Source organism: Alternaria incomplexa (genome assembly GCF_024043165.1).
Source record: "Alternaria incomplexa strain BMP 0042 chromosome Unknown scaffold_10, whole genome shotgun sequence".
NCBI classification, from domain to species: Eukaryota; Fungi; Ascomycota; class Dothideomycetes; order Pleosporales; family Pleosporaceae; genus Alternaria; species Alternaria incomplexa.
In genome coordinates, this window is record NW_026249859.1 from 786,760 (window position 1) to 811,433 (window position 24,674).

General features: G+C 53.8%; 10 protein-coding genes across 10 annotated transcripts; 6 read left to right on the top strand and 4 right to left on the bottom strand.

The window, feature by feature from the left end:
• Window positions 1-209: 209 nt before the first annotated feature.
• On the top strand, window positions 210-2,124 carry J4E90_007152 (uncharacterized protein; the record flags this gene model as incomplete). The annotated part of the gene is made up of 4 exons (XM_051436692.1): window positions 210-225; window positions 285-696; window positions 745-1,985; window positions 2,039-2,124. 4 exons carry the CDS (start codon window positions 210-212, stop codon window positions 2,122-2,124), a joined length of 1,755 nt encoding a protein of 584 aa, XP_051289438.1.
• A 443-nt stretch (window positions 2,125-2,567) lies between these two features.
• Window positions 2,568-5,180, top strand: J4E90_007153 (uncharacterized protein; the record flags this gene model as incomplete). The annotated part of the gene is made up of 6 exons (XM_051436693.1): window positions 2,568-2,586; window positions 2,639-2,675; window positions 2,728-2,853; window positions 2,906-3,040; window positions 3,095-3,572; window positions 3,858-5,180. 6 exons carry the CDS (start codon window positions 2,568-2,570, stop codon window positions 5,178-5,180), a joined length of 2,118 nt encoding a protein of 705 aa, XP_051289439.1.
• Window positions 5,181-5,929: 749 nt separating this feature from the next.
• J4E90_007154 (uncharacterized protein) lies at window positions 5,930-7,568 on the top strand (the record flags this gene model as incomplete). The annotated part of the gene is made up of 6 exons (XM_051436694.1): window positions 5,930-6,149; window positions 6,205-6,267; window positions 6,314-6,319; window positions 6,412-6,577; window positions 6,630-7,342; window positions 7,387-7,568. The coding sequence occupies 6 exons, from the start codon at window positions 5,930-5,932 to the stop codon at window positions 7,566-7,568; spliced, it is 1,350 nt and encodes a 449-aa protein (XP_051289440.1).
• Window positions 7,569-9,404: 1,836 nt separating this feature from the next.
• Window positions 9,405-10,399, top strand: J4E90_007155 (uncharacterized protein; the record flags this gene model as incomplete). The annotated part of the gene is made up of 2 exons (XM_051436695.1): window positions 9,405-9,474; window positions 9,534-10,399. 2 exons carry the CDS (start codon window positions 9,405-9,407, stop codon window positions 10,397-10,399), a joined length of 936 nt encoding a protein of 311 aa, XP_051289441.1.
• Window positions 10,400-10,525: 126 nt separating this feature from the next.
• J4E90_007156 (uncharacterized protein) lies at window positions 10,526-11,900 on the bottom strand (the record flags this gene model as incomplete). The annotated part of the gene is made up of 5 exons (XM_051436696.1): window positions 10,526-11,063; window positions 11,124-11,318; window positions 11,373-11,563; window positions 11,627-11,731; window positions 11,781-11,900. The coding sequence occupies 5 exons, from the start codon at window positions 11,898-11,900 to the stop codon at window positions 10,526-10,528; spliced, it is 1,149 nt and encodes a 382-aa protein (XP_051289442.1).
• A 1,204-nt stretch (window positions 11,901-13,104) lies between these two features.
• On the top strand, window positions 13,105-14,047 carry J4E90_007157 (uncharacterized protein; the record flags this gene model as incomplete). Its single annotated transcript, XM_051436697.1, has 2 exons — window positions 13,105-13,162; window positions 13,245-14,047. The coding sequence occupies 2 exons, from the start codon at window positions 13,105-13,107 to the stop codon at window positions 14,045-14,047; spliced, it is 861 nt and encodes a 286-aa protein (XP_051289443.1).
• Window positions 14,048-14,938: 891 nt separating this feature from the next.
• Window positions 14,939-16,295, top strand: J4E90_007158 (uncharacterized protein; the record flags this gene model as incomplete). The annotated part of the gene is made up of 5 exons (XM_051436698.1): window positions 14,939-15,114; window positions 15,166-15,328; window positions 15,376-15,656; window positions 15,706-15,978; window positions 16,040-16,295. 5 exons carry the CDS (start codon window positions 14,939-14,941, stop codon window positions 16,293-16,295), a joined length of 1,149 nt encoding a protein of 382 aa, XP_051289444.1.
• A 91-nt stretch (window positions 16,296-16,386) lies between these two features.
• On the bottom strand, window positions 16,387-17,641 carry J4E90_007159 (uncharacterized protein; the record flags this gene model as incomplete). The annotated part of the gene is made up of 2 exons (XM_051436699.1): window positions 16,387-16,762; window positions 16,827-17,641. The coding sequence occupies 2 exons, from the start codon at window positions 17,639-17,641 to the stop codon at window positions 16,387-16,389; spliced, it is 1,191 nt and encodes a 396-aa protein (XP_051289445.1).
• Window positions 17,642-18,516: 875 nt separating this feature from the next.
• Window positions 18,517-19,659, bottom strand: J4E90_007160 (uncharacterized protein; the record flags this gene model as incomplete). Its single annotated transcript, XM_051436700.1, has 1 exon — window positions 18,517-19,659. The coding sequence occupies one exon, from the start codon at window positions 19,657-19,659 to the stop codon at window positions 18,517-18,519; it is 1,143 nt and encodes a 380-aa protein (XP_051289446.1).
• A 925-nt stretch (window positions 19,660-20,584) lies between these two features.
• On the bottom strand, window positions 20,585-24,491 carry J4E90_007161 (uncharacterized protein; the record flags this gene model as incomplete). Its single annotated transcript, XM_051436701.1, has 2 exons — window positions 20,585-24,379; window positions 24,429-24,491. 2 exons carry the CDS (start codon window positions 24,489-24,491, stop codon window positions 20,585-20,587), a joined length of 3,858 nt encoding a protein of 1,285 aa, XP_051289447.1.
• Between the last annotated feature and the right edge of the window lie 183 nt (window positions 24,492-24,674).

Genomic DNA, 24,674 nt, shown 5'->3' on the forward strand with positions numbered 1-24,674 from the left:
GGGCTATGACATGCCAGTACGGCGAGTTGGCGGTGCCTGCAGCTGGTCGCGCTAGTGGGGTAGCAGCTCCGGGCGGCGGTCAGCTTGGCGCGGCCCTCCTTCCTCATGCTTCCATTAACTTTTGCCCCACGAAGCCACTATAGCCACTCTCTCGCCGCCGCCTCCCGTAGTCTTCTATACTCTATCCACCGTATAGTTGAACATTCATCATGGCGTCTATACCAGGTACGTGCAGCGCCACACGGTCATTCGAAGGGTCCAAAGACTAATTCACATGTTTGCAGTAATCGTAAAGCATCAGGGCAAGAAGCACGAGGTCGAAGTGGATACCACCTCCACCGGCGAGACGTTCAAGTACCAACTCTTCTCCATCACCGGCGTCGAGCCAGAGCGCCAAAAGGTCATCGTCAAGGGCGGACAGCTCAAGGATGACGCCGACATGTCCAAGCTGGGCCTGAAGCCGAACCAGACACTCATGATGATGGGCACGCCCTCGGGGTCGGCAAACGTCATCGAGAAGCCCAAGGTCCCGGTCAAGTTCCTCGAGGACATGGACGAGGCGGAAGCCGCGCAGTTGGAGGGCGCCACACCCGCAGGTCTTCAGAACCTGGGCAACACCTGCTACATGAACTCCACCCTGCAGACGCTACGTTCCATCCCGGAACTGCAAGAAGAGCTCTTGCGGTACGCAGACAGGTAAGTTTGATTACATCATGTCCACGTGCTCCTACTGACCCTCTCCAGCAACGGTGCCAGCTCATCCAGTGCCTCGCAGCTGAGCCAGTTCGGCCTCGGTGGCCTCGGTGGCTCAGCCGACCTAACGGGCTCCCTCCGCGACCTCTTCAAGCAAATGTCCGAGACACAAAATGGCTTCCCTCCACTCATGTTCCTCAACGCTCTCCGAACCGCATTTCCCCAGTTCGCCCAAAAATCAAAGGACGGCCACGGCTACGCACAGCAGGATGCCGAGGAGGCTTGGTCACAAATCGTCTCGCTGCTCCGTCAAAAGCTTAAGATCACCGACAACGAGACAGGTTCAGATGCGAACAAGAAGAGGGAGCTATCCTGGATCGACAAGTACATGGCGGGCAAGTTCGAGTCGGTCATGGAGTGCGATGAGCCCGCAGCGAAGGAGGGTGGCGAGGAGCCCGTTCACAGCGAAGATCTCTTCTTCAAGCTCAACTGCCACATCAACGTAGAGACGAACCACCTCAGGGACGGTCTGGCTGCTGGCTTGAAGGAGCAGATCGAGAAGCGATCAGAGGTTCTGGGCAGAAATGCCATCTACACCAAGACGTCCAAGATCGCGCGCCTACCGAAACACCTCCCCATCCACTTCGTGCGTTTCGACTGGCGAAAAGATACCAACAAGAAGGCAAAGATCATGCGCAAGGTCACCTTCCCCGAAGAGTTGGACGCATTGGAGTTCTGCACAGACGACCTGAGGAAGATGCTCGTCCCAATCCGGGACAAGATCCGTGAAGTCCGCAAAGAAGAGGAGGATGTCGAGCGCGCCCGCAAGCGACAGAAGCGCATGCGAGCCGGCGAGGAGAACGACAGCGACCCTCTTGCTCGCAAGGAGCCTCTACAGAAGAAGAAGGAAGCTGCACAAAAGAAGGAGGACGCCAGCAAGCCGGCTGAGGATACCAAGATGGAGGAGGTCGAGTACAAGACCGACGCCCAGGTCGAGGCGGAACGCGCCGCATCAATCCTTGCTGCCAAGAAGGAGCTCCTCGCGCTTGTGGACTCCAAAATGACTGCAGATGAGGGCGCAAACCAGACCGGTCTCTACGAGCTGAGGGGCGTCATCACGCATCAGGGCGCCAGCGCCGACAGTGGCCACTACACCTCCTTCGTCAAGAAGCAGGGATCCAAGGACCCCAACACTGGCAAGCGGAAGGAGGAAGACGGTAAATGGTGGTGGTTCAACGACGAGAAGGTATCCGAGGTGGATGCTGAGAGGATACAAACCCTGTCTGGCGGAGGTAAGCATCCCAGACTGTGACTGTGTGAATTAACGATGACTGACATGTTCCAGGCCAAAGCCACTCGGCTCTTATCCTCCTCTACCGCGCCGTTCCTCTTCCCGTCATTGACGAGGACGTGCAGATGGGCGACTCATAGGCTGAATCGACACGCTTCACTATGCCCATCTCCTTGGGTCTCGCGCGTAAGAGCATGCTGAAGCGCAAACGGGAACGGAGCAGCAGGTAATGCATGGCATTCGGCGTTGTACAGCTGGAAAGGCTATGGGACGATACCTCTGAGAGCTTAAGTAACGATTGCATGACTTCAAGATCTTGCATTAATAGACACGGCATTAGACTGGTGAAGTGTACTTTCCGTCCCTTTCCGTCTTCACCTCACCACGCGTAGAAACGCGTCGAAGCGTGCTGCCAAGCCCTTCCATGATCGTGACGCTCACCTTCAGGAACGCTTTCCTCCCCATCCGTTCGACTGCTGCGCTTCTGTTATAATATCGCACGTCATTCGCGAGACGCCGCAATCTTTTTCCTGTATCATTACACTTGTACGATCATCTGTTTCATGTATTAAGTACCGACAGCATGTTCTACAGTCACGAAGGTAAGCTCCAAACCGAGACTGCAGCTTGGAACGATTTGACTAACACTCGTAGTGCTAACGTCGCGCAAATACGGCGTGGCAACCGTGTGGTATGCTAGAAGGCGTCCAGTCGCTCCTGCCCTGTACTGACTGAAGTGGCAGGCTCGTCGCGACCACCCACAAACGAATCGGCCGCAAACAGATTTTCGATGTCGATGTACAGAAAGCATGTCAGACCATTGTCGATCCTGTAGCGCCCATGGCTCTACGGCTACAGGGCAATTTGATGTACGCCGCGCTGCCATACTTTGTCCGAGCGACAGACTACTGACGCATTCAGGTACGGTGTATCGCGTGTGTACCTACAACAATGTGGATACATACTTTCGGACGCAGAGAGTGCGCGAAACGCCCTGCTAGTGATGCTGCGGACCGTGAAGCATACCGCACTCGATGCAGACGCTGGCAAAGCTAGGTAGGCATGCATCAACCTTATGACATGATCGCTCTGCTCACAGAATCTATCTAGACCTGAGCAGCTCATATTCGAAGATGACCCTTCCTTCTTGCCCGAGCTCGGGCTTCCTCCCCCAGACTTCCTCGTAGAACTAGACCACAACTTCAACTTCGACATTGCGCGGTCCGGTGACTCCCAGACGCTCACACCCTTCAGCTCCCAGCAAGCACGGTCCTCTTCCCATGCCGATGGCATCGGTGGGCTCATCTTGCCTACTTCATCTCCCGTGATGGCGGCCGAGTTTAGACTCGAAGGCGACGATGGAGTAGGCAGTGTTGGCGGACCAAGTGTCATGGGCGCTGGCGATACGATCCAGCTTGAAGACCCAGACTTCATGATCGCAGACGATGGCGAGATCATACAGTTGCCACCACGGCGGAAAATTCCCAGCACGCCAGCTAGGACCGCAGGTGCGAAGATGTCCAGCGATGCTGGGGCCAGTGCGCGGGTTCGCAAGGAACATGAGGATGGACAGCAGGTCGGCGATCAGGTGAGTTTTGCTGCGTTCTCTCACGTCTTTTTGCACTGCAACACCAGCCCTCTGTCTTGCGGTGAGGCTTCGCTGCTCTCACTAGACGCTCAGGACACGGCAATGCACTATCTCACCTCTATCGCTCAAGCCCAATTAGTCGGTCGTTTAGGGCTTCCTCAATTGGTGCTTGCTGGCTGTATCCTTTCGTGATTTGTTTGCATCTTCAGTGCTTCTACCTTTCATTCTTAACACATCTCGCACATACTACCGGCGTCTTTCAGAATGGCGACTGACATTTATCAGTTCCCCGGTGATCAAGCAGACCTCGGCTTCCCAACCTACGACGACGATCCTATCGAAAGCGGAGCACTTTCATCAGACGGTCCGCAACAGTCCAGTCAGCTTTCGGAAGTCATCGAGTCTTCCGATACGTTCGTCGCGCCCATGCGCCGTCGTCGGGTTCCACGCACTCTTCCTATCGATGCAGCTATAGAGCTTCCCAACAAAGAGCTCGCTGGTTGGCAGAGGAACTACCGTCAGAACATGAAAGCAGCAGCTCGGCAGAAAATCCAGAAACGTGCTGCTGCTCAGGCCAAGAAGAATGCCGAGCACTACGTTTGGGGCGCTGGCATCGGTGGTGTCGGTGAACGTCTCTTGGGCGGCCACGTTCCTCATCCGTTCGACATGTTCATTGGTGACAAGTTCTTCGAGACGATCATGGGCTTCAGTCGCAACAAGGCGAGCGGGGCGAAACATGACCGCGACAGTGGTATCGATGATGCAACTCAGGAAGAATCTCGCCGTGTGCGTCAGAGAACCGGCGAGCCTGAGGTCGGTCGCTCGGCTGACAACGAAGACATTCCTATGTTTGGTGAAGATGACATCGCCGTCGAATTACCGCGCGAGGGTGTCTCTGCACTTGACGATCAACAGATCTTCTCAGCGATGCCATGGAATATCAGCGCTTCTATCAGAGGCTCTTCAGTCATTCCTCGAAGCGGACGCGCTGGTATGATAGGCTCCGCTGATCAGAGCAGACCTGGAAGCCGCTTCGTCTCTGCCTCCCCCTCAAAAGGTCGCGTACAGCCTCTTGCTCTTGAGGGATTCAAGAACCTTACGAGCGATGTCGATTACGGTGGCGACGACTTTGGCCTACCAGGTTTCAGCTCCGACTTTCCCGAGCCAGCAGTTCAAGAACCATCAGCACGCGTCCGCGAGGCCTTGTCGACAGAAGGTGAAAACTTCATTACTTTCATCCAGGAACGTATCGTTGAGAAGCGCAGGCGGGCTCAAGCAGACCTAGAGCACGAGTCCGACGTGCTTCAAGCGGAAGCCGCCGCTGATATTGAGGACATCGCCTTTGAGGAGCTTCTTCCACCCGCGGACAACACCAAGATGATCGCTTGCCAAGGCTTCATGATGGTGCTCGGGCATGGCTCCAAGGGAATGCTCGACATTCAGCAGCTGCAGCACTTGGGCGAGATCAACCTCAAACTCTCCAAAAAGGCCAAGGAAATGCAGGTCGTTGAGCTCAGCGACGCTGAAGAATCCGACAGGGATGGTGCTCAAGAGGATGAGGATCTGACCGAAGACGAGGAGGTGGCGGATGCTCAAGATATTGCATGACAGCCGGAAGCGGAAGACCAGGATATGCAAGAGCACGACGCCATGGAGGAACAAGAGGGTCACTTCCAGGAGCAGTTCGCCGCTGGCCATGCTGCTCAAGAGGATGACCATGACTCACTCTATGATGACTGAGTGACCCGGCACTACGTCGAGTCAGATGGATGGACATATACAGGCTGCTGTGTAGCCTATGTTTCTCATGTATCTTCCCGCTTGGTGGCGTTCTCCGTCCATATTACAGGTTCTCACGGGGCAGACAATAGTGTCGCATCTATGGCAATACATCAAGATTATATTGAAACATTGAGTCATGATCGTGAATGCAGGAGGATGGTGCGCATGTTGTGAAGTGCTCGCTGAATGACCAGTGCGTTGGGCAACGTGTGATGATTGGTTGTTTGCAACAGCAATTTCTCGCTGATGCATAAAGCCTGCTAACTTATCTGCTTGCAGTCAGGCAGAACCTTCTAGACTAGGATTGTCCATGACCAAGTGCTGCAGGCAAGCCGCTAGATTGTTTGCATATAAATTCGACTTTTTTTTGTACTTTGCGTTTCTCTTCTAAGAAAACCAAAGGTCTTTTGAGTAGTTAAGGTGGAAGTGAAATTGCAGCTAGCACTAAGTCTAGGTCTGGCTAGTGTTCAAAGAGCTTAGTGCAAGCTGACCTAAGCTTGGTCCAAAACTACCTACCTAGGTAGTCAATGCAACTTAGTATACCTACTTCCTGATTCGACACCGCTCACCCCAGCATGCCTGGGGTCCGCACGGGCATGGAAGTCAGCAACACCCATCGCGGCGCTGCCAAACAACCAAACAACGACAGCATTGCAGTGCAGTCTGCTGTCAAAGACGAGGACGGCAATGACGACATCTTCGCAGAAAGCGACAGCGACGATGGGTACGACTACAAATCGCGACCAAAGCTGCCGCAGCCCAATGTCCACATGCGAAGTTTGGGAAGTCTGATAAGTGAGTGAAAGACTGGCCGACTATGACGAGAGGATCTTCTACTGACAGCGGCCAGAGGAACTGGAGAGCGGTGCGATCGATGTCGACCCGGAATATCAACGTGAGGTTGTCTGGACAGGTAAAAACGCCCAACTTCATTGTCGCCGACATGCTAATAGCAATAGCCGATCGTATGACGGGTCTGATTAATTCTCTGATGGGTATGATCTCCTCCAGGCTCTCTTAACATGAACGAATCCAAAGATTCCTAATACTTGCGTAGAAAACTACTACATCCCACCCATTATTCTGAATAAGAAACGGATTATTGGAACAGATGGTACACCACGTGGCGTTCTTGTCTGCGTGGACGGAAAGCAACGACTTTCCTCTGTCAGGGCATTCGTCAAAGGCATGATTCCTTGCCACGATCACAAGGGCCAAAAGTGGTAAGCAATTCAGTCCAATTAGTATCTCTCAACGACTCACTGACAGCGCAAGGTGGTTCTGTGAGACGCCTATCAATAAACGCAAAAAGGTGCTTCCTTCGGACACTCAAAAGTCGTTCTTGGAGAAAGATTTTGTGGCCTTTCAGTTCGCAGAGCTTACGCCCGTACAAGAAGAAGACCTTTTCGCTAGGGTCCAAATGGGTGTGCAACTCACTTTAGCTGAGAGGATGCGCGCGAAACAAGGCCCATGGCAAGAACTAGCGAAGCTTTTCGTGGAAGACTTCCCTATGATCTACAACTTGATGAAGGATCGAGCTCGAGCGAAGGACTTCCAACTCACTCTGTCTTGCTTCAGCCAAATTCTGGAAGTACAGCATCCGACTCCTGCAACTGGCATTCCAGCGCTGAGGACAAGCCACAGTTTAATCCCAAAGTTGCTGAACAACACCGGCGCTGTAGACGATGCGCTCAAGTCACATCTTGCAAGCGTCTGGACGACCTTCAGAGCCCTTATTGCCCTAGATCCCGACACTTTCACGAATGCCGACAGACATTTGAGTGGTGTACAAACCTTTGCGCCCGTCGAAATGGTGGCCGTCACCGTCCTTATCTCCATGTATTCGGAAACACGCAACAACGAACTATTGCTAGGCGATATCAGAGCACTTCGAGAAGCCTTTCGCGAGCACTTTAAGGACCTTCGGTTGTCTGCGCCAATTTGGAAATTTGCCTGGGACTTTATAGAAAACCTGGAGGGAATTCGAGGTGCGGTGGACGGCACTACGATAGACCGTAACCAACCAGCAGAGGCTCCAAAGCCAACGCCGTCTACTTCAAGAACGAAAACACTATCCTCTCCTACTTCCGCCGTTTCGAGGAAAAGGGTAGCACCCCTGGACAAGCCGCTGTCCATACTGCCGCCGCGCGATTCGATCATCGGAAGGGAGGAGACACAACCTATTCCCACAGCACCGAAGCGACAACGGACTGATCCCGGGCCATCAAACGCTCAAGCAGAAGTCAATAGTCCCGTATATGACATTAACGGACCATCACAAGTCGCCACTGCAAGGAATGCTCCTTCGGAGCGAGTGCGCACAGCTGCGGTACCGACAAGATCTCCCATAATGGGTAACATCTTTACAGATTTTGGTTCTCAACAGCCATCACCTGTCAGCGCAACTTCTGCTTCGCCACGTCTATGGCGTGCAGGCGAAGCGTTACAGCTGAATCCAGCCTTGACCAACTCGCCACAAACTGGGCCAACACGCACAACGTCAGGACCACCGCACCAACATTTGCAGAGACCAGGAAATGGACATGGAAATCAAGATGTACAGGGCTCTGCGCCGGCAGCGAGGGGTGCTGCAGAACAAAGCATACCATCGCGACAGTCTCGAAACGATCCTGCACATACTTCGCCCTCCGACCCTAGGCCTCAACCTCCTCAAGCCGACTATCCCGACTATTATATTCCAAATTTGTCGAACGCACCTATGCAAGCATATCACCAGTCTCGCTTACCCGTGACGCAACTATACGCTACTCATTCACCTTTCACACCGGAGCACACACCTCCCCAGATCCAGCAAGCCCGTGTGCCTGACTCTGGGAACCACCCTGCGCCGGTAGCGCAGATGCAGCCATCCAGACTCTCTCATACAACTTCACGGTACGTTCCTCAAACAGACCAAAGTTTGCAGAACGGCACACCAATGTCATCACGACCCCCAAGCATGACCCAAGCTCATTCGACGAGCAGAGGAGCATTCGCACCCACTCATACGGACGCGCAATGGGAAGGCGTTATCGCCTCTGCATCCCCACGGATGCAGTCTCGGCAGCTTGGTCAAACTCAACAAGGGGCTTCTTCCGCAGCTCCGTCACCAACGATACCGACGTCAGCTCCAACTATCGCAGCGTCTCAGCCAAGTGGCACGAAGCGGAAAAGCGTTACCCGTCCAACACCTGCTCAGTACGATGGAGTTATTGATCTAACGAGCGACGATGAACTTGAAGAGGAACGACAGAACCTTCTGTCTTCATTCAAGGCAAAAACGGCTCCAGCAAAGCAACCTCCAGCTACAGCTACAACCAAACCCGCCTCAACGCAACGAAAGCCGATAGTGATACATGATCTCGATCTTGATGAGGATTATACGCGTGCGAACAATCCTTTTGAGAGGTTTAGAAACGATCCTAGAGCAGGGCTGTCCGGTTCGAAACGTTGAATTCAGTGTTACACTTCCTAAAGCGTAGGGCTCGCATCAGCGAAGCGCAAAAGCATTTTCAGCTATATATATTGTAATCAAGCATAACGATACCCCATTTGAGAACAGTGTGCCGTCCAGCTTTGGTTCCCTCATGCATCAGGATTCATGCAAGTAAGCCGTAAGCGCGAAGTGGCAGCGCCACTTCGACGACTTTCTCACAACCACAAATTCTGCATCGTACGTAGCATCCACCTCTGGCATCACAGAATGCACATCGCGTCAGGACTTCAATACTGGCTTCGAAGCGTTACAGGAGACGCGTTCACGTGCAATGGAAGACGTCATAGCGCGTTTCCAACCTCGGCATCCGACGACGAAACCCCGTGGACGGACCGCACCGCAAGCTAACGATGGCTTGACGGCCAACAGGATGTGCGCGGGATTGCGACAGTCTCCTGCTTGCGTCAACAACCACGACGAGAGACATACTTGGCACCGACGTTGACGAGTACCTGTCATATCTTGCGCCATATCGCGAGCAGTCTCCACTCCCTCTCACTGCGCGCACGCAGCTTTGCGACATCCACAATCCGCGACCACAAAAGACCAGCAACATGGGAAAGTCATTCGACCCTGCTAAGGACATTGGCAGTCTGGATGGGAAGGTCATCCTCGTCACAGGTGGTGAGTGCCTCACAACTCCAAGCATGAGCGACCGTATCATGCAACTAACACATACACAGGCAACGCCGGCTTAGGCAAACAGACCATCGCATACCTCGCTGCCCACAACCCCACGCGCATTTACCTCGCCGCTCGTACCGAATCCAAAGCCCGCGATGCCATCACCAACATCAAGAACAGCGTGCCAAATGCCTGCGAGATTGTTTTTCTCCCGCTCGACCTGACGTCTTTTTCGTCCATTGCCGACGCAGCATCGACGTTCAAGAGCCAGGAATCGCGACTCGATATCTTGATCAACAATGCTGGTATCATGGCGCCACCATACAGCACCACCAAGGAAGGATACGAGATACAATTCGGCACGAATCATATGGGCCACGCGCTGCTCACGAAGCTCCTTATCCCGACGATGCTAGAGACGGCGAAACGACCCGGCTCAGATGTCAGAATCGTGAATCTGAGCAGCATGGGCCACCAGATGCCAGTATCAAAGGGCATTGAGTTCGACCAGCAAGCGCTCGAGAAGGAGAGCACCTGGCGTCGCTACGGCTCCTCGAAGTTGGCGAACATACTCTTCGCTCGCTCCCTGGCGCTGGAATACCCTACGATAACATCCGTCTCCCTGCACCCCGGTGTCATTTTGACGGATCTCTTCGACAACCTCCGCACGAACATATTCATGAAGGTTGGCCTGTACATCTACGGCATCATCGGCATGATACTGCCGGGCCACTACCAAGGTCCGGAAGGAGGCGCGCTGAACACGACTTGGTGTGCTACCACCGCAAAGGACGAGCTGGAGAGTGGAGCATATTACATGCCAGTGGGCAAGAAGAGTTCTGGCAGTTCATTTGCGAGGGACGAGGGCCTGAGGAAGAAGTTGTGGGAGTATACTGAGGCGGAGTTGCAAAAGCATGGGTATTGAGATTGGAACAACTTTGTACTAATAAAAGCCTAAGAGGAACATATATGAAGCCCTGCTCATTGCGATCATGATCTACATGACAGATACAGCATCTACCACTAAACGTTCACACCGACAAGCGCCAGTTCAAACAGTTTCTAACGGCACCCTAGGCAGCGCCGTCAACTGCTTCCTGTCACTAATCTCCACTCTGAAGTCCTTTTGTACACTGACCTGCAAGCCATCACCGCTCGGTCGCTGTCCACCCCGCTTCTGATCGCCATCGACGTGTTCCAGGCTCGTGTTACTGTACTCATCCAGATCGCCATAGATTTTCGTTTCAACACCAACGCTCTTGGGCTTGCTTCCCGAATGCGAGTGGTTCTCCGGTCTCTCGTTCAGCTCCATCCATTGCTTTGATCCTGGACCGGCGCGGATGGACCCCCGAGGGTTTTGCTTCTTCGAGTAGCCGCCAGAAGGGTTTGAGTGGCTTCCTGACCAGGATGAGAAGTGCGAGATGAAGTTTGTGAGTAGAGGGCGGCAGGCGGGTAGGTTAGCGACGAACATGCCGACGTTCATTTCTGCGCAGGCCCAGGCTAGGATTTCGCCGAGGTTCTGGAGAAGTCGGGTTGGGTCGTTCAGGCCGATGAGGAACTTGAGGCGGACGATGGGGGCGATGGATGCGCTGTTGTGTGTGTTAGTGGTCGAGGCTGAGGCTTTGGTACAGGGCTGTGGGTTGGCTTACAAGATTCCCAGACCGAGCATGGACATCACGGAGATCTTAACGCGCCAGTCGAGTTGGACGTCCCAGAGGAGGAAGATGGGGAGGGTCGCAAAGATCCAGTCTGTGGAAATAGACACCACGGCTACGGCGTATGACAGTACCGTTTGGATATTGCGGCCATTGCATTCACCGTCCATCGTGGGGTACCAGTTCTTCCTGTTCGTCTGTTAGCTGCTGGTTGACATCAAGGGGAAGGGAGTGAAGACATACTGTACTGGCCTACATTGGAAGAAGAGATACATTCCCGTCCCGCCCATGACGACAAAACAGGATATCATGCAGGCGTAGATGACCATCTCGATCCATTTCTTGCGGTTCGCAATTCGGATCAAGGCGAAGCCGATGCTGCACTTGATCGCGACGAGAGTGAAGCACCATGGCTCCTGGAAGACGTAAAACCACTGCTTCTCGTCAGTATTTCATCTCGAACGACTGAGGGGCGCAAGATATCGATGGTTGCATACCTTTAAGGACATGGAATATTGAGACGCGGTCAACGAGCCATCATACTGTCCAACGCCACTCCAAGCCATACCGAGTGTGGAGACTGTGGCCACTGTCCAGACTGGCTGGGTTCATGTCAGTAAGTATTCCAGTGTCAATATGCGCAAAACTTACCAAGTTGATGAGCATAGCCCAGTCGTCTGGTCCCCATGCCTTCCTCTTGGTACGAATCCAAAACCGCAAGATGGTCGAAATGATAACGAATGGTAACGGGACCAAGACCGATAGGGCCATATGGTAAGAAGTCGGTGGCGCCATGGCGTCAATCAGACTTTGGAAGCACCTATCCTGTCCTTACGCGCGCGTAATAGTCGAACTGAACGAAGAAGATGAGAGCAACAATAGAGTTCACCAATCCACACAGTGCAAGCACCGGGCATGCAAGAAAATAAGAATACGCAACGAAAGGCTGGTAAAAAGGAGCGCCACGATCCCAACAGTATGGCACTCGTCCACGAGCTTCCTCTCCATCCCAGCTCGATCCGTAGGCCGCAAAAGCTCTCGGCGCCAACCATCTAGGGTTCGCCCGGATGAAGCCGTACGAGTTTAGGATTAACAACGGTAACGGGGAGGCGAAGCGGCACAGGCTCGCTAGTGCCGGCAGTGTTATCCGTCTGCAGTAGTTCCCGGTTCGTTATATGTCCGATGCTCTTGGGAGCTGATGATGCGCGGGACGACGACCCTTGGGAAGGATCGCATGCTCTGGCAAAGCTAATGTCCGCTTCAGAAGGCCTGTTCGCTCAGACGCTGTTGGCATGAGCCTACTTAGGTATCTGCGGCGTTCCTTACTTTGCCTTTCGGTATAGTTGCAGAGATGGCAGACAGTCTTACGTATCACCTTCACATGCGCCGATGTATCTCCAAGCTCGCGAGTCCAGACTCTCGGTCTTGTGCAAAGCGGTGGATTAGTATAACCTGCTACGTCTGCGCGCGAATCCTGTTTCAAGACCTTCTTCTGCACAAGGATTGGTACATCGCCGCGTACTGTGGGTGCGGGGGCGTGGAGCATGCAGGAGAGTCGTATTGAATCCATACACTCGGATCTCGACCAGAGATGAGGTGGTCCCAAAGTGCCTAGATATCAACCCAGAACTTGGAGATCTGGTATAAGGAGAGAAAGGGGGATATCAACTATATGTGTGCCAGTTATGACTATCCTCATAACATGGCGTGAGGAATACGGTCTGTCAATGCTCGGTGTATGCGTCGGCACAAGATGGAGCTACTTCGGAGGATTTATATCGAGACCCACACCACGAAATAACGGTCTCCACCGCTAGACATTCCTCGACGGATCCTGGGTGTTTTACATAGTCAAGGGTTCCCCGCGACGCCTCTGCCGTGCAAGCGGTGGGCGTTGTCACGACTACTTCCATAGATACATGTACAGGTCTCTTACCCAGGTTTCAACATACCTCAGCACATAGCAATTTCCAAAATGTCAGCACCCAGAGTCTTTGAAGGCAAACTTGCCATTATTACCGGTTCTTCGCGAAGTATGTTCGGCAACAAGCTCGCAGTCTTCTTCGATGACGATGTAACGACGTCCCATTTGATTAGTAACTGACGTGCAACTAGGCTTCGGCGCCACACTTGCCACCTACTTCGCCTCGCGTGGAGCTAACGTTGTGATCAACTACGCAACATCGGCGTCCGATAAGATCGCGACTGACTTAGCAAACCATCTCTCCACGACCTACAAGATCAACGCGCTCCCCGTACGCGCCGATCTTCTTGACCCTTCCGCCCCGCAAACCATTGTCAATGCGGCAAAGGCTCACTTCACCAACCCAGCGGCCACCCCTTCGTTCCAGATCGACATCTTGATCAACAATGCCGCTGTCGTGAATGCGCAGCCCATCCAGGAGCTCGATCCAGAACTCTGGGACCAGACGTTCAACATCAATTGCAAAGCTCCTGCGCTGCTTATCAAAGCTGCGTTCCCCTACCTTCCCCATGACAGATCTGGTAGGATCGTCAACATCTCATCCGCGACTACGACATGGGGTCTGATCCAGCAGACATCCTATGCTGGCACCAAGGGCGCCATCGAGGCCATGACGCGTGTGTGGGCGCGTGAACTTGCTGAGCGCGCGACTGTTAACAGTGTGAGCCCTGGTCCCATGGACACCGGTCTCTTGAACGGATTGCCTGAGGCGCCAAGGGAGGCGCTAAAGATGTACAACGCGTTGATCCCGTTGGCGAAGGAGAGACCTGGTGTAGACAGCGAGGACATGTTGAGATTGGCAGGCGAGATTGGTGGTAGGCCCGGTACGCTCGAGGAGGTGGCTGGTATCGTTGGTATCGCATGCTTGCCAGAGAGTGGCTGGATGACGGGTAATCAGCTGGGCGCGAGTGGAGGCGGCGCTTTTGTTCGGTAGAGCTTCGCTGTCATAGCTGTATAGCTGCTGGCAGCAATCAAATTACATATGACCCCTTTGAATCTTCGACCTCGAGTGTGGTGATGGCGGTGCGTATGTCGAATGAGAGAAGCCGGAATCCGATGACGACTTCGGGCAGGTGTGTCACATGATGCCAAGACCCCATCAGCCCTTCGAGATCATCGCGAGCTCCTCTCCACGACGCGTTGACTTAGCCCATGATCTGCCACACATAGATCTATGGTTCGCACTCCATACTGGACTAAGTATGATGTCTTCGAAATACGCGTTGTAAGAGCGGGATACCTACCACGAGCGCGCTCGTCGCTTCCTACCGGGAACTGAAATTTGCCGCATCCCCTGCAGATTGGCGCCATGTCCTGCAATCCCAGATCTTGGCTTGCATTCTGCGTGCATGCGGCGCAGCAAACTGGACATAGAGAAAATTATTGCTAATGCTTGTGCGGTCAAGAAAAGCACAGTAAGGGATTGGTCTGGATGTTGGCATGAGAAGCGTCTGAAGAGGCTCGTTCGCAAAGCATTACGACGTTAGAAACTCGTGTTTGTATATTGCTCTCCCGCAACGCCAACCGACGGGACATTCCCTGCACCCGACTACCCGCACGCGCTATCATCCTCAAATAGTTCGCGAGGAAACGCCACCAAAGCACTAGGCTTGCCGCTGAGAGTGGTCGTTTATTGCTACTTGGCTCATCCTTCGTAGTAGCTAACGGCTAAAATGCGGACTACATGCATGGAAGTAGCCTCCATGGCGAGAGAAGCATTTGAAATGTTGAACTACATACAGTGGGAACGGCACGGCACGCATGTATCAGTATATACAATTAACACATATCCACTACTACCCATTTCTGTTCCTCTCCCGTCAACATGAAGGTCTCAACTTTGGCAACAGGAATATTGTATGGCGGCGTCGGTGCCAGCCTCGTAGAGAACGATGCATTGGCTGTTGAAGCACTCGCGAAGCTTACGTCTAACGTGGCTCAAAATGGCTACCCAGACGCCGAAAAATGCACGTTGGACAATGCTGCCGTCCGACGAGAATGGCAAGTAGAAGGCACACGCGTTTCGCGGTAACTCGACTCACACAAATCCAGGTCCACTTTATCCGAGGATCAGAAGCTCAACTATATTGATGCGGTCAAATGCCTAGGCAAAAAGCCAGCGAAAACCCCAGCGGCCATATCTTCGGGCGCAAAGAGCCGATTTGACGATTTCATCGTCACGCACATTCTGCAAACAATGAGCATTCATGGCACGGTACATTGAGAGTGCACAACTAGCTGAGTTCGACTAATATAGAACAGGGGAACTTCCTGAGTTGGCATCGCTACTATATCTGGGTCTACGAACAAGCTCTTCGCGACGAGTGTGGCTACAAAGGTTATCTTCCATACAACAACTGGTCCAAGTGGGCAGAAGACCCGCTCTCATCACCTCTCTTCGACGGCAGCAAGACCAGTATTTCCGGTGACGGCGAATATGTTGCTGGACGAGGATCCTGGTGCATCCCAAACGAAGCGCGCTGCATGGTAACTTTCCACTCGGCAAACGGCGGGGGCTGCATCAAGTCTGGGCCATTCAAAGAGTACGTTAATCAAATCTGAACCAGATCGACAGTTGGCTGACTCAAGCAGTTGGAAAATCAACCTAGGCCCTATCCAAACGACAGTGAAAGACGCCCCACCGAACCCGCAAGCCGATGGTCTCGGCTACAATCCTCGCTGCCTAAGTCGCGATATCAGCACACAAGCGTCGAACGAGACACGAGATGACATGGTCGTGGACCTCATCAAGAACTACCCCGATATCCTCAGCTTCCAGAACAAGATGCAGAACTTCACCCAAGGGGTTATGGGCGTTCACAATGGAGGGCACTACACGATCGGAGGTGACTCTGGAATGGATATGTATGCTGCGCCCTGCCTGACCATTATCGATAACATAAGATATGTACTGACTGAAGCGCAGGTTCAACTCCCCAGCAGACCCAGCCTTCTACTTCCACCACGGCATGATCGATCGCGTTTGGTGGACATGGCAGAACCTCGATTTGAAAAGCCGGCAGAACAGCATCGCCGGTACCATGACCTTTCTGAATAACCCACCGAGCCGCAATGCCACTCTTGACGACGTGCTCAGCGTGGGGTATGTCGGTCCACCGAACATTACCATCAAAGACGCTATGAGCACGATTGCAGGGCCGTTCTGCTACGTGTATGCTTAGTTCAGATGGTCAATAGTATTCAAGAGCAAGTTCATACGCTCCAAGTTCTTGTACGGGACCAATGATGCTACATCGCACTGCGTTCGTCTTATCATTGATGCAAGAAAGTGATGTGTTCCGCAGCGTCATCGCCCAGCCCACACAACTCGTTGAAGTTCCCAGCTTCTTCTCCCTTCTTTTTGGTTCTCTCGGCGAAATCTGCCAGTGGACAACTCTTCCCGGGACCACTCTCACAGCCCGGTATAGCGGTGATGCCGTCATTGATATTGAGTCTGACGAACTTCTCAGGTGGTGATTCGCGTTTGTTCTTGCAGGAAAGTAGTTCGAAGATGATACGGCCGCCCATCGGCGACACCTGAGACTTCCGCCATTTGCGTTCGTGGGCGATGTGAGTGATGGGAAGGTGTCCATGGTCATTGATAACATCTAGCGCAGTCATGAGCGGCGCTATGTCACCGTCATGGACACTTATCTTGAGTCAGTGCTGCTCGCCGATGGTTCGAAGCCTCCATAGTTCGAAGAAAGACTCACAAGCTGAAGAACAATGGGCCAGCGCTTGGGCCCTCAAGTAGCAGGTTCGTTGTAGCATTCAACCACAGCCACCCCATACTGGTGGCATACCTTTGACCTGGACCTGCGCGATAATAATGCAGTATGTCTCGCGCATATTCAAAGCTGAGGAACTCGTCTCGCGTGAAGACATCACACCAGTCGCTGCGACCGCGTACTGTCGTCTCGAAACCACACATCTCCTGCATAGCGTAGATCTCGTGGTCGTCAAAGCTCAAGCCTGTCTGGTTGGATAATCGTTCGCGGATAGCAGGCATATATGTGGCGCGGTACTCGTGCATCAGACGATAGCCCTTCTGTTGGCCTTCTGCTTTGTCTTTCTTGTTGGCCAGGCATGTTCGTCCAGGCGTCAACGTATCTGCACCAATCGAAGAATGTTCGGATATGACGTGAAGAATAGCTGTATTGCTAGTGGCATAGTCGATGCCGAAGAAGCCTGCGGCGAAGTGCTTAGCTGTCTCGATGACGCGATTTGAGTCGCTGGCCCAGAATGTAGTAGGCTTATTGGAAGGAGTGAAATCAGCTTGTTCCAGAAGATGCTGGTAACGTGTACGCAGACGAATGCCGGTGGTGAAAGAGGAAAGTATACCCGCGAAAGGCCCAGTAGTTGTCAATTGCTCCAGCTGGGTATCGTCTGAAGACCAGAAGAGCTCCCAATCATTGAAGAACGCCAGATTGCCCTCAAAAGTCTTGTTACTGTCTTTCATGCGCTGAACGACTGCTTTCTGCTTTCTACCCGCTTTCTTCGTAGGATAGCGTTCAGCATGCCTGGACATCATGTGAACCTGCACCACCTCGCATCCCGCCGGTGGAGCGACACCACCGTCAACGACATCGACGATCTTTTCCACCCATGGCCCGTTTCCACCGAGATGGTACAAGATGTTCCAAGCTTTTGTCACAGCTCCTGCACCGAGGCCGTGGTCGATCTCCACACCATCGCTTCGCTGAGGATGAAACCAACTATCCCAGCTCGAACTGTAAGGCTTATCGGCGCAGCCATCGCCAAGATATCTGGATCGAGATACTTCGATGTTTGATCGGCATGATGAAGGGCATGTGGTTAGGCCAAGCGCAGAGAGAACCGAATTTGAGTATATACTCTGCGCGATCGATACTACGGCCACGATGATTGCTGTCAAGGCAATCCACTGCGACCGTGAAGGCATCGTGGCGCTACAGAAAGATATTGACGTGCGTTATGCGAGAAAATCAGGAGAATCAGAGAAAGTCATCTTCGTTGACGCTCGATGACAACACGGCTCGGGCGGTGAGACTCTCAAACGCTCGTTCCTGCCCAAGAGTGGGTCGCAGTTCTTGCCCCAACACTCCGTGTCTCTTGAGTATATGCGTCGGCATACTTGCAGTTGCTCTTCGTAAGGTGTTGGTTCGGCTGTGGTGTGCAACGCTTGGTTCTTTCCAGTCGAGAAGAACGCGGGCGCGTCATATACGATCGATGACGCAGGGCGCGTGGTGGGCCTCGGCACGCCGATCGCTCTCCAAGTTCGCGCCTGCCGCGTCGCTTCCACCGCGTACAGGAACAACTGAACAACTGCCCTGCAGTGTACAATAGTCATGAAGACGAAGCTCGACGAGAGATCCAGGTAATATAGACTTCTGAATGAAATATAAAGCAGAACTGTGATAAAAGCTATACACTGATCTTCATACTCAGCTTCTTGGCGACTTCCCGCACCTTCTCCACATCCACACTCCTCGTCTGATCCGGAACCACCTTCCCCTCGAACGCGCCCCCAGCTTCCGCAATCAACGTCTCCAGCCCATCCCCACTAGCATACGACCAGAACCTCACATAGCGATCCTCAAACTCCAGCGCCACCTCCGTCCCAGCTGGTATGAAAGCCGTCTCGCCCGCCCGAACCAAATGCCCTGCCTCGCCGTCCACCGTGAGCGAAAGCGCCCCATCGAGTACATAGTACACCTGATGTACCTTTTCAAAGGTGAAGCCCTTGCTCAACACCGAATTCTCCAACCCGCTCCCAGACTCAATACTCGTGATGGCAAAGTTGCCCGACGGCCCTTTGCTCTGTTGCATGGTGATGAACGGCCTGGACAACACACCCTCGAGTAGGAAACACGGTCCAGTGTTCGCTTTGAGGAAATACGCTTCCTGACCCTCTGGTAATACACATTCCCCCTCTTCAAAATCCGTCACCTCTGCGCCTTGGAACTGCGGTTGGAAAACTACATCGAAACGTTCTTTGATCTCGCGTATCTTGGGTCCAAAAACAGCGCCCGTATTCCTATCGTCAAACTCATCGCACAGCACGCCACCATAGTCTTCTCCCACGAACCGGAAGAAATCAACCCAATCCCCCGGCGTGACAAGACCCATGGATTCGTTAGGTCCTTGGTCCAGTAATTGCGGCTGGTGCACCACGCCCGGTGGTACGTAGGCAAAGTCTCCCGGGTAAAGTATGCGGCATTTATCCCCAGCCCAGACCTTCAACCGTCCTTTTGTGCACATGAAGACGTCGTGGGCGTGGTTGTGGTAATGGAAGCCTGGGGGGTCGGATAGGACGCCGTCTTGGCCGAAGACGCTCATGGCGTTGTTAGTCTCGGCGGCGGAGCAGAGGATGCGGAAGACGGCTTTTGTGCCGGGGATTGTGAGGTGTTCGCCCGTGTGGGAGGGGAGGAGGTAGGGTGTTGGTGCTCCGGCAGGGAGGGAGACGCGGGGGAGTTTGGTGTGAGGAATTGTTGGTTTGCAGGGAGGAGAGGGAGGTGGCATGATGGAGTCGTTGCGGGAGAGGGTTGGGGCGGTTGTCGTCGCCATGTTGGATATTGACGTTGAGAGGTTTGTAGTTTGACGGGAGATGTGTATGAAGCACAACAGAAGGCCGGTCAGCAGTATGTCAAGAGATATCCAGTAGAAGCCGGCAGGTCAGCCTTTATACCGCTGCCAGGTAAACGTTTACCCACAAGTAGATCTCTCATTGACGCATACCCATCTCTACAACCCATCACAGCATAGCCAACACCATCCTGTGATCCACCATCCATACCTTCTCCACAACAACATCTGCCGACAGCTCCCCAGACATCGCGATACCTCCCACCGAGACCCCGGACAGCGGTGTGTATACGGTAAGTATACCACGCACATCCTAGTATTTGATGACTGATCACACCGAAAGGGAACGCAAGACACACACCAACCACAGAAAAATCATAACACGCTTCCCTACAGTGTTTTACCCACGCTCAGCAGGGAGGCAAAAGCGCTTGTATTCAAAATAGATGGAACGAGACAAGTGTAGCTAGCTTTCACCACAATAATAGGGCTGACGCCGCGGTAGCGTCTTGAGGTTCGGCAAGTGGAGAGAGTGTGCCGATGATATACCCTGTCGTGTCCCCCAACTTTACTGCGGTTCGGCAACACAACAAGATCCGCCGACTCCATGCATAACGATCCACGATGTTTTACGTGAGCCACATTCGGTGTCGATGGGCCATCGTTTGATCTGCTCCATACATGTCGGTCAGGCGATCATTTCGCACTCCGATGTTACCGATGACCGAGACTGCTTGCATTTACGAGGTGTACCGGCACGTTCATGTCGTTTCTTAGAATTCGTGAAGCAGCGAAATGGATATCTACTTTCATTCGGATATCAAGACTACATAAAACAACGTGACGACACCTCAACGCCTCTCCCTTTTTACCATACTACTACCGTAAATGCATCTTCTCATCCCACCTACTTCGGCCCACTCCACTTCCCACTGGGCCCATTCCCCCTCCCTCTAAACCCACCACCACCACGAGCACCGCCCCTACCACGTGGACTCCTCATCTTCTCGACTCTGCCTTTGCCTCCCCTGCCTTCTCCACCGCTCACATTACCGCTCCTTGTGCGTTCCTGTCCTAGACCACGCCGCTGGCTCTTTTGGCCTGCGCCGCCGCTCTTCACACCACCCCTACCCATTCCAGAACCGGATTTCGCCTTTCGCACTTCTTGCCAGTCTGCTTCGCCGCCATCGTCGTCCATGTCCATTTCGTCGTCTTCGTGTGTGCGCTTGTTGCTGAACTTGAGACGGCCTTTCTGACCTTGCTGGGCGGTGTCGCGGCCGCGGATGGCGTCTACGTAGGCGTTGATGCCGGCTTCCAGAGATGTGTTCTGGTCGTCGATGTCCATGAGGACGTCTTCGTCGGGTACTTCGTGCTTCTTGGACTTCTTGCCCTTTGCTGGGGCTTCCTCGTCCTCGTCGCCGATGATGAGCTTGCCGTCCTCGTTTGTGCGGGCGTTCATCTTCTGTGGCTGTTTGCGTTGGCGCAGGGGTTTTGTCGAGGAGATGTTACCAAGAGCGTTCTTAGAGAGGAGATCAAGCGGCTCATCCTCGTCTTCGATGATGTATGTGTTGCCGCCCTTTGCGCCTCCCCGCTGTTGCTTGCTCTGGCTCTTGACGAATTCGTCCTCAGAGTCGCCGTCGCTCTCTTCGCTTTCACTGCCGTAAACAGCCTGGTCGTACTCGCTCTCAAACTTGCCCTTGCGCTTTTCGGTGACCTCTTCACCATCCTCTGTAGCTTGTTGCTTCTTCTTCTTGCGCTGTTCGCGCGTCTTGCGGATGTTGGTGATGAGTTTGCGGTCTTCGACAGGTGTGGCGCGTTCGACTTCTTCTACGCCAAACTTTCGGACCATTCTTTCGACGATATGCTTGACCTTGGCTTTGAAGTGCGCCTTGTGTTCGTGACTCCAGACCATAAGGCTCTTTAGTAAGGTGTTGAGACGCGGTCGTACAAGCGATTCTGGTAGCGTGATAACCTCGACCTTGACGAAGCCGAGAACACTGCGCACGATCTCGCGGTTAGGGTTCTGGAGGAAGATGTCCATGAGGTCGCAGAGGTGTGTAATGGACTCCTTAGAGATCTGAGCGTGGAACTGGTAGAGGATGCGAGTGACGGCGGTGATAGACGCAGAGATCATGTGCGGTGTAGTAGCAGCTAGACCGGCCGACACCATGGTGAAGTACTCTTCAAGCGAGGCCTCAACAGTTGGCGCATCGGCGGGCATGTTGGGTACCTTGGCTTGCACAACCTGACCTCCTTCGGCCATCTTCTCACCCATAGCGACAAGCAGATTGTAGGCTGCCTCTCGCGCCTTCTCGTTTGTCTCTTTGGCAGAGATGACTACCTCGGAGAGAATGGCGGGGATGAAATGCAGATCGCTCTGAGGGAGAGATTCGATGACTTGGTACAGCGCGTTGAGTCTGTCGCGTCGCGCAGGAGCAGAGGCCTTCTCTGCGCTTCCTAGCAACAACTGTTGCAGTTCACCGTTGCGCTCTTTCAAAGCTGCCTTGCCCTCCTCAGATTCTGCAAGACGAGGAATGAGCTTGTACGCCTTCTTCTGCAGCTGGGGCTCGTTCTCTCTGTTGATCATGATTTCGGCCATGCGGAAGAGTGAGCGGTAACTATCGCGTGGGAGGTACAGCGCGATCGTGATGATAAGATCCATCAAGGTGTGGCTCATTGGCGGCATCTTGTTTGGGCCCGTTTCTTGCTTCTGCTTAGCAGCTTGAGTTTGCGAGCCCGGCTCAGGCAAAGAGGCCTCAAGGTTAGACGCCACTCGTTCGAAGGTCTCCATGAGCTCGCGCTCGGGTATGATGCTCAGATAAGCGTTGATGGTCCGGAGGATAGTGCCGCGATACTGTGGCAGAGTCTGGCTGTAGACGTTGAACAAGACTGCGAGCATGTTGCTAGCGAAACCGGCTAGATGCTCAAGGTTCTTCTTTGCGTCGGCCTTGGATATCCGGGCTTGCGCGAGCAGATCATCGTCAGACTCCAACTCCACGATCGCCTTGTTGCTATCGACCAAGTTCTGGAGAGCCCGGCAGACGTCCGTTCGTAGATCAGCCTGACCGTAGAGCAAGTTTGCTAGCATTTCACAGAAGCTCTGGTCGAAAGCCTCAACCAGGTCCAAAGGCAGGTCGCAGTATCCAGGAAGAATCGACCAAATCTGCTGTACCACTGTCTCGAACACTTTGATCTCCATTGTCTTCTCTTTCCCGCCGTGATCAATGACCTTCTGGTACAACTCCTCACTTAACGGCACCATCTCGGTCCTGAAATGCGCCAGCTTGGTGTTGTGAACTGAATCTCGGAGAAGCGGCAGCATCCAAACTCTTCCGGTTTGTCCTGGGGGTGGGCGCGGTAGGTTCAAAGGAAGAATGTCCAATACAACATCAGGACCCATTGCGCTAATGGCTCTTGAGATGACCGAATCCGCCTCCTTCTTGCCTGCAAAGCTGTCGTTGCCCCTCAAATCTCCAATCACTTTCAACACAGGCTTCAGAATAGGATCTGAGCGCCATCTGAGAGTCTCAAACATGGCAGATAGCACGCTGAAGACCTCCATCCACGCTGCCTGGTATTTGACGCTCAACAGATCTTGCGCAATCTTGGCCACCTTCTCAAGTGTCTTCTCATCGTATACGGAAGGCTCGAGGACGACGCTGTCGGGTACGAGGTTTACGAGGAAGGAGATGAGGCACTCGGAGGCGGAAATGCGGATGTTGTGCGACGAGGACGTGAGGAACTCGGCGATCATGATGAATAGGTCTGGTAGCTTCATGAATGTTTCCTCTGGTTCAATTTGCGCCGAGACTTCGTATCCGCGCGAGATGACTGCTATCCACGGGGGAAGCAGCTGTGAGTCGTTCTTGGAGGGCTGTAGTTCTGAGATGACCTCAAGTAATCTGGGAAGCTTAGCAGAAGCCAGTTCGTCGGCCATGCCGGCGAAGATGACCTCGAAAATCTCGAAAGCGGCCATGGTCAAAAACTCGTTGGTCGACTTGGAGATGTTCAGCAATAGCTCGCACAGCACGTCGATCTTGCTGCTCGGCCAGCCACCAGACGACGTCGCAATCGTCTTGATGAGCTGTAGCGCGTGGATCAGATCGGGGTCCTTGTTGTCCACGTCTTTCTTTCCCTTGTGTTTCCGCGCCTTGACTGCCGCCTCTGCTGCGATGTCCTTGAGCATCTTCTGGGCTGTCTCAGCGCACATGTCGGCTGCCGGGTGGTCCAGCGCAGGGCTCGGCGGCGGGTTCGCCAGCACCTTCTTCAGAGCCTCCTGCGCCCTCTTCCGCACTTTCGGCCTGTGGTCGACGGAGATCTGCAGCAGACCCGCGACCGCTCTGCGCGGGCTGATGGTTGTCTGTGGCAGCTCCCAGGCGCGCGCATCCTGCACGACCAGCAGCGACTCTAGACATCCTATCGAAGACCGGATCAGCGGCGCATCGGCGTCCTGGGCTGTGAGGGCGGGGGCGAGGTTGGTGAGGATGTCGGTGAACTTGCTTCGCAGCAGCGGTGCGGGGACGTTGGGGGTGACGAGGTCGAGGAGGTAGATGGTGGCCGTCGCCGTGTCCTTGTTGGCGATGCCCTGATCGGTGATCTGGCGGCCCAGCAGCGACAGCAGGGCGGCAAAGTAGGCCGTCGGGGTGAACTCTGACTTCTGCTGGCGGAGCGTGTCTTCAATGGCCGAGAGCAGCACATGCGTCTGGAATGGTTAGGCTACAGCGGCGCAGGAAAGGGAAATGACGACATACGTGCTGCTGGCCCTGCAGCTTCGGGCTGTCCCGGATCTTGGTCAGTCTCTCCTCGAGCGACATGACGGGCGTGGTTGTGATAGTTGATTGCGCTGCGCTGCGACATTTCACATTTTCGGCCTCGAAACTTTTTGACATGGCAGGGATCTTGCCGCACGCTATCGATAGCCCGCACGGCCCCAACCCCCACCGGCTCCACCGCTTTCACTCACTGCACCCAGCACCCACGTCAGAGACAGCGTGTCG